At 58.3% G+C, this 12,723-nt stretch overlaps 1 protein-coding gene and 1 long non-coding RNA gene across 2 annotated transcripts; both read left to right on the top strand.

Annotated features, from left to right (window-relative positions):
• Positions 1 to 3,916: 3,916 nt before the first annotated feature.
• Positions 3,917 to 8,555, top strand: LOC142824481 (uncharacterized). The gene is made up of 3 exons (XR_012899346.1): positions 3,917 to 4,065; positions 4,673 to 4,799; positions 8,496 to 8,555. It is a non-coding gene; the product is annotated as an uncharacterized LOC142824481 (long non-coding RNA).
• A 1,041-nt stretch (positions 8,556 to 9,596) lies between these two features.
• LOC142824490 (maestro heat-like repeat family member 5) lies at positions 9,597 to 11,646 on the top strand. Its single transcript, XM_075916504.1, has 4 exons — positions 9,597 to 9,749; positions 10,281 to 10,424; positions 11,287 to 11,463; positions 11,554 to 11,646. Exons 1-4 carry the CDS (start codon positions 9,633 to 9,635, stop codon positions 11,644 to 11,646), a joined length of 531 nt encoding a protein of 176 aa, XP_075772619.1. The 5' UTR covers positions 9,597 to 9,632.
• Positions 11,647 to 12,723: the final 1,077 nt, after the last annotated feature.

Genomic DNA, 12,723 nt, shown 5'->3' with positions numbered 1-12,723 from the left:
CCCAAGCTCTTTTTCCCAAAAGATTTTGGAAAAGAAAAGAGAAAAACAAGCTGCAGTCTCTGGTGGCTGACCCCTCAGTCAGAGGCATACAGGTCCACACAGACAGACCATCCTGGAGAGAACAGTCAACCAACACCAGTTAATCAGAGAAAAAGAAACAACTTTTAGCATGAAAATAAAGCTAGTTGCAAGCATAGTTGTCAGGGGTTCACACCCCAGTGTGCCTCAGTGCCCCCTGACTGTCCTCATATAGCCCCTCGCCGGGCAAGTTACAGTCTGTATGGGATGCTCATCATAGGCACTGGGGTTGTCTCAACTGCCCTGCTTACCTAGGCTGCCTCAAGGTTCGCCTCCAATCCAGGGCTTTGCCTCCAGCCCCTAGCCAGGGGAGCCTTGCTGGCCCTTCTCCAGCTATCGCTGGCTATCCCCAGCTTGTCTCCCTTCAAGGAGCTCCTGCCTTTTCTGCAGTCAGCTCTCTACTGCCCCCCTTGAGCAACCTGGGCTTCTCTATATATACGTGCCAGCTGGGCTCTCCCACGCCCTAAGGGGTTCAGCTGGCTTCTACCAGCCAGTCCCAGTCGTGCTGTCCTAGTTGTTTGCCAGCCGGAGTCGCTCTAGTCCCAACTAGCTCCAGCTGGTCTCCTTTCTTCTAGCCCCGGCTCCGGGCCTGAGTCCTGGTGTTAAAGGGCCAGTGCAGGGCAGGCGCCCTGTCGCAATAGTACATCCGAGGGTACTGAGGGAGTTGGCAAATGTCATTGAGGAGCATTTGGCCATTATCTTTGAAAAGTCGTGGAGATCGGGAGAAATCCCGGATGATTGGAAAAAGGCAAATGTAGAGCCTATCTTCAAAAAAGGGAAGAAGGACGATCCAGGGAACTATAGGCCGGTCAGTCTTACATCGGTTCCTGGAAAAATCATGGAAGGGATCCTTAAGGAATCCATTTTGAGGCACTTGGATGAGAGGAAAAAGATTAGGAATAGTCAGAATGGATTCACAAAGGGCAAGTCGTGCCTGACCAATCTGATTAGCTTCTATGATGAGGTAACTGGCTCTGTGGACGTGGGAAAGTCAGTGGATGTGATATACCTTGACTTTAGAAAGCCTTTTGATACGGTCTCCCACAATATTCTTGCCAGCAAGTTAAGGGAATGTGGATTGGATAAATGGACGGTAAGATGGATAGAAAGATGGCTAGAAGGCCACGCCCAGCAGGTAGTGATCAATTGCTCGATGTCAGGATGGCGGTCGGTTTCTAGCGGAGTGCCCCAAGGTTCAGTTCTAGGACCGGTTTTGTTCAATATCTTTATTAATGACCTGGATGAGGGGACGGATTGCACCCTCAGCAAGTTTGCGGATGACACTAAGCTAGGGGGAGAGGTAGATACGCTTGAGGGCAGAGATAGGGTCCAGAGTGACTTAGAAAATTGGCGGATTGGGCCACAAGAAATCTGATGAGGTTCAACAAGGACAAGTGCAGAGTCCTGCACTTGGGACGGAAGAATCCCAAGCATATTTACAGGCTGGGGACCAATCAGCTAAGTAGTAGTTCTGCAGAAAAGGACCTGGGGGTTACAGTGGATGAGAAGCTGGATATGAGTCAACAGTGTGCACTTGTAGCCAAGAAGACTAATGGCATATTAGGTTGCATGAAGAGGAGCATTGCCAGCAGATCCAGAGATGTCCTTATTCCCCTTTATTCAGCTCTGGTGAGGCCACATCTAGAGTATTGTGTCCAGTTCTGGGCCCCCCACTACAAAAAGGATGTAGACGCATTGGAGAGGGTCCAGCAGAGGGCGACCAAAATGATTAGGGAGCTGGAGCATATGACTTATGAGGAGAGGCTGAGGGACTTGGGTCTGTTTAGTCTGCAGGAGCGAAGAGTGAGGGGGGAATTGATAGCAACCTGCAACTTCCTGAAGGGAGGTTCCAAAGAGGCTGGAGAGAGGATGTTCTCAGTAGTGACAGATGACAGAACAAGGAGCAATGGTCTCAAGTTGTGGTGGGAGAGGTCCAGGTTGGATATTAGGAAAACTATTTCACTAGGAGGGCAGTAAAGCACTGGAACGGGTTACCTAAGGAAGTAGTGGAGTCTCCATCCCTAGAGGAGTTTAAGTCTCAGCTTGACAAAGCCCTGGCCGGGTTGATTTAGTTGGGATTGGTCCTGCCTAGAGCAGGGGTCTGGTCTTGATGACCTTCTATGGTTCTATGATTCTACATTGGATAGATGGAAAGAGCCACCTTTTGAGACTGGTACCAAGGCAAAGTCCCTGGTCTGAAGACTTAGTTGGAAAAGGAAGGAAGAAAGAAAAAAACCATCTCAAACCCTAAGAAGCTCAGACATTAGTTTGACATCCCTAAAGAAGGAAAACAATAAATCCTGAGAGACGAGCTAAACTTTTCCCTCCTTACACGTTATAAGAAGTCTGTTTTTTGAGGAAGAACGGCTCTTACACAAGAGGGGGTTTTGCAAAACAAGGGCTGCTCGTTAATTATGCAAATGGAGCGCAGCGATATTCCACGCCAAGCTTCATTTGCATAAGCTTTTCCTCAAGAAGGCTACATTGTAGATGTAGCCTCAGTCTCAGCTACTTCCTGTCCTGCCCGTGATTCCTGCCGGTTGGGAGGCAGCGCCACACGCTGCCGGGTGGTGAAGGCAGAGGGCGTTTCCATGAGGGCCCTGCACTCCGTCCTTTCCGCGCGGACACTATGGGCTACTAGAGCCGCTGGGCCCATCTGCTCAGGCCCAGGATGGAGGATGGAACATGGGGCATGTTCTCCAGTCACCCCTCTGCTGCCCTCCACACGGGATCTGCAGGGCTCTGCCGGTTTATCAGCCAAAGGCAGGTCTCCTGAGTGCAGGGGCCGTGAGTTACAGGGGCCTGTGGTGCCCAGGGGACGGGGGAACCCTTGGCACTGGGCGAGGCTGCTCAATCAAAGGTCTCAGCAGGCTCCTCCATGCTCACTAGGCCCTGCCAGCCCCCAGGGAGCGAGTGTCCCAGGGCAGCTGCCCAGTGGAAATGCTCAGTCCCTACAGGCTCTGCCCCTGTTCATTGCAGACCCTCGGGGAGCCCCCTGCCTCAGCCCAGCCCACAGCCCTGCTGCTGGCAGCCGTGAAGGCTCTGACGGCCCCCGCCCTGGAGAGCTTTCGGGCGGCGGAGGAGGCGCTGAGAGCCACCGTGTCCCAGCACAGCGCCCGCATGGAGTGAGTAAGAGACGCCCGGCGAGGGGCAGGGGCGTGTGGGGAGAGGGGCTGGGAGAACTGGCTCTGAGGAAACCGGCCCTGGGGCACAGGGTCCCGGTCTGGCAGGTCGGCTCAGCCCCTTTCCATTCGGTGCTGGGGTGGGCAGGTGTTTCCAGAGTTCTGTGCGCTGGAGCTTGGACACGTCCCTGGGGCCAGCCCAGCCCCACAGCAGGTGGGTCACAGCCCCACCCTGGAGCGCGGCACTGACAGAGTCTGCCGAGGGGTCGCCACGCTGGGCTCCCGGAGCGGACGGGGTTTCCTCACGTGCCCTGCAGGGCCCTCGTGTGACCCACCGGTGCAGCAGGAACCATTTGGCTTTGCACTTTGCCCCGGTGCCTGTGACGTGTGATCCTGCTGCCCGGCCCCACCGGCTCCAGTGCCCCCCCCCCCGGAAATTAGACTGGTGCAGGGAGGGCTCTGCCCGAGTCCATTTCTACAGCCCCTTCCTAGGAGGTGTGAGCATCAGTCACTGCCCTGATCAGTTGAGCTCCATCGCCCTCTGGGGAGGCAGGAATTCTACCCGCGTGACACGGGGACCTGGGACCAAGAGCGGCTCATTGACTTGGTGACGTTCCTGCCCTTCTCCAAGCGCCGTCTGCCAGGAGGGGTGACCTGGCAGGAGGCCGCTCTTGGGCAATCCCCCCCCTCAGCTTTCTGGCTGCCTCCAGGTGGGAGACGTCGTGGGAGAGATTTTCACCTGGCTGGACGACGTCGAGGACCCCAGAGCCAGAAGAGCCGCGCTGGGAACCATCGCCCTGCTGGCTCGCGCCCACCCCCGGGACGTGGTTCCAGCCTGTGTGGCCCACGCGCTGCCATGGGAGAGGTAGGGAGAGGCTGTTATCACCTCAGCCTGATTGCCCCTCCCTCCTCCTCCAGGGCAGAGCGCGGGAAAGGCCTGGCAGGCCACAGCGATGGAGCAAGCTCCCTGCTGGGCACGGGGCTGTCCCTGCCTCCTGAGGGGAGATGCCCAGGCCCAGCCCCTTGGAAACCAGCCCCTCCCCCTTCCCTGCCCAGAGTGCAGACGTGACAGGTCCCTGGAGAGTTCCAGCAGGCTCCTGATTTCTGTGGTCACCCCCCTTCCCGCCAGCTCCACCAGAGGGGCAGGACCAGGCTCTGGGGAGCATCCCTGGGCCGTGACTCCAGCGTAAATGTCACCGAGCAGCCTTTGGTGCAGGCTGGGCTGGGTGGTGTCACGCTGTGCGCAGCCCCAGGGCAGTTACTGGAAGCAGCGGCACAGGCTGCAGGAGCAATGAGGTCTCTGGGGAAGGGAATAAATGAAGAGCTCATGGAAGGGACTCACCTGCCTCAGCCTCCCAGCCCCCGGGCGTCTCCTCTAAGGGCCCCCTTTCCCGCCGGCCTTCCCAGCCTCTCCCTGGGGACACAAGGGAGGGCAAGCAGGGACGCTCTGATTTCGGTTTCTGACCTTGCAGAGGTGCCAGGGAGCTGTGGAAGGCCTTGGGGGAAGAAGCACAGCTCTCCCGGCACGTGCTGCACCAGCTGCTGGACAAGCTCCGGAAGAGCCACCGGGAGGAGAGGAGCCGCAGCGTGTCTCTGGCCGTAAGTGAGACTGGCGCTGTCACGTAGCGAACTCGCCACCGAACACGGAGGCCCCTCACTTGGAGCTCAACCCCGTGTGCGTCCCAATGCTCCAAATCAACCCTGCAGCTCCCTGCACACAGGGCTTAACTCCCTGTGCTCCAAATCAACAGGGCAGCTCCCTTCACACAGGCCTAGCAGCCAGAGGTGTGTTAGAACTCCTGGTGGGATTGGTGTGGAGGGGCAGGGGGACCCAGGCCACCCTCTCCACCGGGTCCCAGTGCACCCTGTCAGCGTTGGAGTGGGGCACCACTAGCTGGGTGGGGAATCCAGCCGAAAGACGCCAAGCACCCGGGGTTCAACTACCCGCCCTGGGCTGCTTCCTGCCAGCTTCTCTCCCATCTTGAGCGCCGTCTCTTTCCTCCAAACCGGGGCTTCTGCTGCGGTTCCCTGCTGACTGGTGACGGCGTCCGGGTGCACATGCGCTTCTCCTCGGGAGCCCCAGCGGCACCTCTGCCCCCGTAGGTGTCTGCCCTTTCTGAGCTGCTCCACCGGCCTTTCTAGCTACCTCCAGCTGGAGCCCGCCCAGCACGCCTGTGGGGGTGCGACCTTCTCTGCTAGGCAGCCAGGCTTCACCTCTGCAGCCCCAGTGCAGGGTCGGGACACCACGTGCCAGGGCTGATCTCCACCCTGAGCACAGAACGTAGGGACCTGCAAGAAAACTTAAAAAAATGAAGCCTGGTCTTTGCAGTCGCTGCTTACAAAACTCCCCAGAGTCACAAATTTACTAACTTTGGGGGGAGCTTCCACCATCAAATGACTTATCCTTAAACACAGAGACCTTCCCTTGCTGGGAGTTTTAACCCAATAAGAACAGTTGGAGGGTGAGTTTGTCAGAGGCTCGAGTGTGTGTTAAAACTACGGATGCGTTTCTTGTTATTTGACATTTGTAATTCACTTTGCTCTGCCCTTTCTCACTTGCAAACACGTAAATCCCACAGCTTGTGCTTAATAAAATCACTTTTGTTCACTGTCAAGCGTTGTGTAAACAGTTGTGACCTCAGACCACAATAGACTCAATGTCTGTATAGCTCTGGGGGCGGGGGAGGGTCTCTGCTCTGTGCCTCGGCTGGGGGAGACCAGGAGACCTGGCCCAGCAGGACAGTGTAGCGAGAAGCTCTTGAGTGCCAAGAAGCGAGTGTCAGCGGCTTTGCCAGCGCTCTGGGAAACGCCCCCAAGGAGTCTTCTGTGATCGCGCCCGTGACACGGATCCTGCCGGGGGCAGGCAGGAATGGGCGCAGCGACACCGCCCAGTGCCCCTCGCTGAAACTGTCTCCCTGCTTGAGGACTACGTGGCCTCAGAGGAGCCAGGGAAGCCAGACCCCAAGCCGGGGCATCTGAGAGAGTCAAAGAAGCAGCACGGTCGGGGTCCCTCTAACTGGGGCAGGAGGATTTGAACCCGACCCGGCAGAAGTTCCCATTGACCCTGGTGAAGTAGTTTGGGATCTTGGGGGGATGTTCTCCAAGAGCAAAGGAGTGACCCAACCCTCCAAGGCCTGGCAGCAAGGGGCAGACACAAGCCAGGGAGATGGTCAACCTCAGTGCTGGCTCCAGGGTCCCGGTTTGAGATCAGCAAGGACCTTCTTAATCGCCGGGTCCAGCACCCACTGACCAAGACCGATATCTGCCAACTACTGCTCCTGTGACTGCTCTGCCAGGAGTTGTTGTGCCTGGGACGTGCAGTGCCCTGGGCCAGACCCTTCGGGAGAGAGAAAACTCTACAGAGAGTAGCCCGGCAGGTTTTCTGGCTGGGGAGGAAGCACGTGCCCCGAGTGCCAGAAAAGCAGCCCAATAGTGATCAATGCAGGACCACTGATGCCCTTATCCCTGGCAGGGACACCTTGTGAGAAGATTGGCTTAGATCTGGTGGAACCCTTCTAGAAGAGCAGGATGGACCATTAGTCCACCTCCGTGCTAGTGGGCTACACCGAGATCTTTTATAGGGGGGAAGGCAGTACGCCGCATCGATTGAGAATACAACAGTTGCTTATGCTTTTCAAACAGACACAAAACATCATGCATACACAGTTCTGCCAGATGATATAGTTACCAGTCCAGAGTCTGTGTCAATCTAGTGGCCAGGTAGATTGAGCACAGGGGGGAGCAGGGCCTTGTCGGTCGATCGATCCGATACTCCTCTCCAGATAGTGTGGCAGACGAACGCAAAGTTCCATAGCAAAGCACCCTGCTTTATATATTCCTTCTTCTTGTTAAAATCCATGGATCTCGCTCTGTCCGCTTGTGACCGGAATGTTATCTTTTGATGTGAGTGTTCCCAGAACATCTCTCGAAGGTTCATCCTGTTGTCAATCGTCCTTTCGGGTGGCTTGCTCCGCTCTAAGGCTCATCAATCTGCCAATTATTCAATCTTCTCATGAGTAGGGGTACGCATTGGTGGTTATAGATGACTCCTCTGCAGTCAGGTTGTCTCATCCTCAGGACTTCGCTCACACTCGCTCAACCCCCTCCTTTGACCATCTGGTTCTAAAGCCATATAACTTTGCATCTTATCTCAACACATTCACACTTCTTACATGCACAAGTCTCCGGGGTTACAGAACTGCATGAAAAAGCAAAACCATTGTAAATTAAACAATTACAGCTTGGCCTTCAACATTCGCAGAATTCCTCTAATCTTACTAACACAGCCAAAATACCCAGAACTGGTTTTCTACTTCGGAACAAAGAAAATAGACCTTCAACTGAAAGGACTTGATTTGTAAACTATTAAATGTATATTAATATATATATATGCCTTATATTGCTATATTACTGCTACGTTACTATACCTAAAATAAGAAATAAAAAAGAAAAAAACTCAATCCTAACAACGCTACCCGGTGCCCCAGAGAGTCCCCCCACGAGCTGTTATTGCCAACGAACTCCTGAAGGTGCTTGCGAGGGTCGGGCTGCTGTGAGAGACGTTTAATGGACCAAGGGCCTAATGTGACCTGAAAACTCATGGCAGAACTATGCTGCTTCTCGAACATTCACACCCCTAGAGCCTCGGTCTGCCCCCACAGACAGGTGGGTGAGAAGAGGGATTCAACGAGACACAAAACTGCCGTGGAAGTTCATGGAAGATGATCCTCGACACAAGGATAAGTTGCTACCTTGGGCCCAGAACACACAAGCAGCCCAGCACGATGGGGGAGTGAAAACGAGGACCTGCAAACCGGGACCTGCTGGAAAGCCAGTCGCTGGGAGCAACGTGGGGTCTGGACTGAAACTGCATCGACCTCCCAGCATCGCCCCGGCTCCCTGCTGCTTGTGGCACTGGAGTTACTCAGGCAGCAGAGGGATCGTGGGATGCCCTGTACATGCGCCTAGAAGTTTGGGTCTCCTCATGATGGTGTCGCCCCCTCCGGTCAGGCCTGGGAAGGCGAAGGGCGAGGGCTAGGCCATGGAGAGAGATAATGGAGAATAATGTCAGCTGGACTCTTCTGATCTTTCCAAGAGGTTCCCTTCTGTGCCCATTCTAGCAATGGAAGACAGGTCGGGGGCCATCACATCTCCCCTCCCCCCTGAGGAACTAACCCTCCTTCCTCAGAAGCCACAAGGATGTGAGAAACGGCACCAGCATGACAGCAAAATGCCATGGGAGCGGATGGGAGGTGGGGTCAGCTCAGTGACTTTTCTGTCTCGTTCTGACTCCAGGCTATGGACACGCTCTATGAGATCTTTTTCCTGTGGGGATACCGAGAAGCCATCTTGCAAATGTTTCCTCACTTGCTCTTCCTCTGCGTCAGGCAGGTGCAGCATGTGCTGGACCTGCGCCTGCCAGGGACCTGGACGGCCAGCCAGAAATCCAGCCCTGAGGGATCCGGCCGCCTCAGCCCCTTGAGGTAACGGCAGAAAGGAAGGGGAAGAACAGATTTGATCTGCTGCACCCGCAGGTCACACACGGCCCCTGCGGAGCCCAGGCGCAGTTCTGGGCAGGTCTGTCTGGGGGGAGCGGTGCTGGGCACCCGTGTGCTTGTGAGTCACACTTGCTCCTCTGACCCCGCCCACAGGCCGGCTCCTTCACAGCACAGGCAGGGACCACGTCGGTACCTCCCCATGCGCCACCTGCAGCACTGGGGCCCAGCCCAGCAGGGGGGCCGTGTCACAGGCAGGCAGGAGCAAGAGGGACCATGAAGCTGATTCCGTGTGGACTCCCCTGGGGGGAGCCGGGGAGCCCGAAGGCACCTCAGCTGCTGCAAACGGGCAGAGTTTTGCTCCCTCGCACCAACTAAGGATCTGGCCCATGTGCCCAGTGACCTGGTGCCGGCCCCAGCGAAGAGTCGGGTGTTGGACCATTGGGAGCGAGGGCACCGAGCATCTGCAGAAGCTGCAGTGTCGCCACCTGCCAAAACCTCAGTGAGCCCCGACAGGGTGCTGGGTCCATCCCGGGGAAAACCGGCTACTGCTGACCATGCCTTGTGCCCCAGGCCTTGAGCGGGTTGGGCTGCAGTAGATTTCTGACACCAGGATTTTTTTTTCTTTTTGAGTTTAGCACGTCCCTGGAGGCCGTGAAGACCCTCTTTTCCATGCCCAGATACTGGAAGGAATTTGCCAGTATCCAGTTACAGCAGGGCTGGGAAATGATCGCCTCCCGCCATCACTTCTCCCGAGGGGTGGGCTTGATCGCAAGGTAGGAGTCTCAAGTTTCCTCTTCCTGCGGCCTGTCTGGGCAATGGGAGTTGGGCGGGAGATCCTCCTCTGCCCCAGCCGGCCCTCTCAGCCCCGCAATGGGGGAGGGACTGTCTCTCCCTTTGGTAATCCCGGGGACTCTCCCTTTGCTCTTCCAGAACCATGGTCGAGCACCGGAACCCACAGGTCCCTGTGGTTCTCAGAGAGGCCATCGCCATCGTGCAGAGTCGGGAGGAGGAGGAGGCGCTGAGAGAAATCGCCCTGACTTTCTGCACCGAGGTGAGAGTCCGGAGCGGCCTGGCACATGTGGGCTTGTGCAGAGCAGCTCAGACCCCTCCTGGGCCAATAGGGGCTGGGGCCCATGGCCAGCGGTTCAGCAATCTCACAGCCAGCCAGCTCCTCTGCCCACGCAGATACTAGCGGGACTGGGCAGAGTGGAGGGGGGCAGGGTGAGATTGCTCCTGGCTGCATGCACCTCCCTGGGACCATGTGACAAGAGGAGATGTTTCTCCAGCACCCCAAGCCCGGGCCTCTCTCCTCGCCTTCCCCTGGGGTTTCTTTTTCCTCTGCCACAGCGCTCTGCCCAGGACGCTTAGCGGTCCCCAGAGAGTCCTCTGTCCCTGGAGTTCATTAGGCACTTGTGGATTAGTTGCCCTTCTAGGAATGGACCATTTCAAACACCAGCCACTGGCTCCTTCACTCCAGAGATTTTGTGCAGCAGAAAGTGGCCAGTTGGCAAAGATGATGGAGCAGGCACAGACCAAAGGCAGATTTCTGCTCCTTAGCCTGACGCTGATTTTCTCTTTCCAGTTTCTCCAGAGTCCTTCCATCCTCAGCACTGTCACCAAATCAGACCTCCAGGAACACCTGATGGAATGGACCCGAGACAACAACCCTGCGATACGGAGGCTCTGTCTGCGAGGCCTGGCCAGTGTTCTCTTCTGGCCGGGGAAGGTGAGGGGCCTGGCTTGCCCGGCTGGGGGATAACCGACACATCACTGTTGCAAGCCCTGCTTTATGTTTGCACCAAATCTTGGAGCACGTGGGCCATGTAAGATGTCGGTGCAAAGTTTCAGAGGGAGAGTCTCAGGGCTTGCTGGGGTGGCCAGTGTGGGGAACAGCAGAGCTCTGTGTGGCTGGTTTGGTGCCTCAGAGGGAGGGCCCCAGTCGTGGGCTGGAAGTCGCCCTGTCTCTGAGGAGTTTGCCTTTGACTTGCCTCTCAGCGGTGCCCCAGGGAGCCCCGATCTGACACCAGGGGACCGAGGAAGCCTGTGGTGCTCCCAGCGCCAAAGATCCTGGGGTGCGATACTGAGCAAACCAGGCGCGAGGGGGTGTCCCTGCTCCCAGGCAGAGCATGGTCAGTGTAGGTGGTGGGGAGGCAAGGGCGGGTGAGACTGCTGCGGGGCCCCGGGCAGCGAAATTTCACGGGGCCCCTCCTTTGACTCGGTGCATGCACGGGGCCTCGGGAAGCCTAAATCCGCTGCTGTGGGGCGGGGAAGGAGACTCAGGTCGTCGCTCAGGGCAGTGGGGGGAGGAGACTCGGGCAACAAAGCCCAAACTTGGCAAGGGCAGAGGAGTCGGGGGGCGGGGTCAGAGCTCGGTGGGCGGGGCCTGGAGCGGCTCTTGGCAGGCGACAGGGCAGGCTCTGCTCAAGGGCCAGGGGTGCAAAGCACCTGGCGGAGCGGCAGGAGAAGGACTTTCTCCCCTGCTGGGGGCTGGGCCATCCCTGGGGTCTGGCCGATGGGGAGGGAGGGTCCAGCCCCTGCCCCAGGCTGCGTCCCAGGACAGTGGGGAGCTGCCTTCTGCATTCCCACAGGGGCAGTTGTTACGGGCCCAGCTGCCCGGGACCATCGCCATGTTCTGCGCCACGGACGCAAGGACTGTCCTGGAGGCCATGACGGAGGCGGCAGACGCCACCAACCTGCTCGCCGGGGAGGGGCTTGGCTCCATCTCCCAGGACATGTCAGCCAGCCTGCGCCCGCTCATTGACCACGTAAGGCTGGGAACCCCGGAGAAGCACATTCCCCCTCCCTCCTCTCCCTGCCGCCCTGCTATGTCCCTGCCCAGCCCCTTCCCCCCTCAGGCCGGCTACGCAGCACCCAAGGGGGCCCCTGCCAAGGGTGGGGTGTCTCCGACGCAGCCCCCTCCCTGGCAGAGCCCTTCTGGGCCAACCTGAGCACCAAGCTCCCAGCCCTGCTGCAGCCTCCCCCCCGAACCTCCTGTGCCCAGATCCTCCCCCGCCTGCTGCTGCTCCCCAAGGGGGCAGGCGTGAGCGCCAGGCCCCAGGGCCCCGGGAGGGGAGCCCAGAGCAGCCTCTGTGGCTAGGGACACGGCCCGGCTCTCACCGGCTTCCCTGCCCCCGCGTGTCCTTGCCAGGAGAGGGGCAGTGTCCGCTCAGCCGCCATTTCCCTGCTGGGCACCATGCTGAGCGGGGTGAAGGACCCAGACAAACTGGCCATGCAGCAGGAACTCACCAGCTGCCTGCTCCCGCTGCTGCTCCACCTGGCAGACGAGGAGCAGAGCGTGATCCTGGTAAGTGCCGCGCTCGGTATTTCCAGAGAGCAAAGCGCCAGAGTCCCCTGGGCCCCACCCGTCTCCAGAGCCCCTGCCCAGCCAGGGCCACTGGGGACGTGCAGGGGCCACAGGGGAGGGCCTCTGGGCTCAGACCCTTTGGGGTCCCAGAGCGGCCTGGCGCTGCCGTTGCCGTCTCTGCGCAGAAGGGCTGAGCTGTGGAGATCCCGTCCGGCTCTCGCCAGCCAGTTCTCAGCCCCTCCCCTGAGCAGCCTCCCTTTGGGAACAAGGGGCAGGAACCTCCCCTGGCAGCGAGAGCAGGAGCCCAAGGAGCAGGGAGGAGGGGACGTGCCCCAGACGCTCCCTCTCTCAGCGAGGACCCTCGCTCTCCCCTTGTGCTGCAGAGCTGCAAAGTGACCCTCTTCCGCTGCGCCGTGTTCCTCGGCTGGGCCAATCCGAAGAGTCTCTTCTGCAGCCTGGCCTGGGACGGCTCCTCGCAGCTCTTGCCGTGCGTCGGGAAGTGCCTGGTAGGTGTGTTCCTTGGGCCCGCAGAGCAGTGAGTGGGGAGCTCAGGGAGACCTTTCTAGCCCCACCCCCCGAGCACCCAGGGGGTTCTCCACCCCGCTTGTCACGCAGGGACATCAGAGGCAGCCCCTCCTAGAAGGGCTCCCGTGGGGTCCTGCCCCTTTTGCTTGTGGGGTGGGCACAGCGGCTGTGCACCCTGCTCCTGCCCTCCACTCCC

Source organism: Pelodiscus sinensis, unplaced genomic scaffold (genome assembly GCF_049634645.1).
Source record: "Pelodiscus sinensis isolate JC-2024 unplaced genomic scaffold, ASM4963464v1 ctg35, whole genome shotgun sequence".
Taxonomy (NCBI): Eukaryota; Metazoa; Chordata; order Testudines; family Trionychidae; genus Pelodiscus; species Pelodiscus sinensis.
The sequence above is the reverse complement of the archived record's forward strand: the minus strand, read 5'-3'. Positions and strand labels throughout refer to the sequence as shown.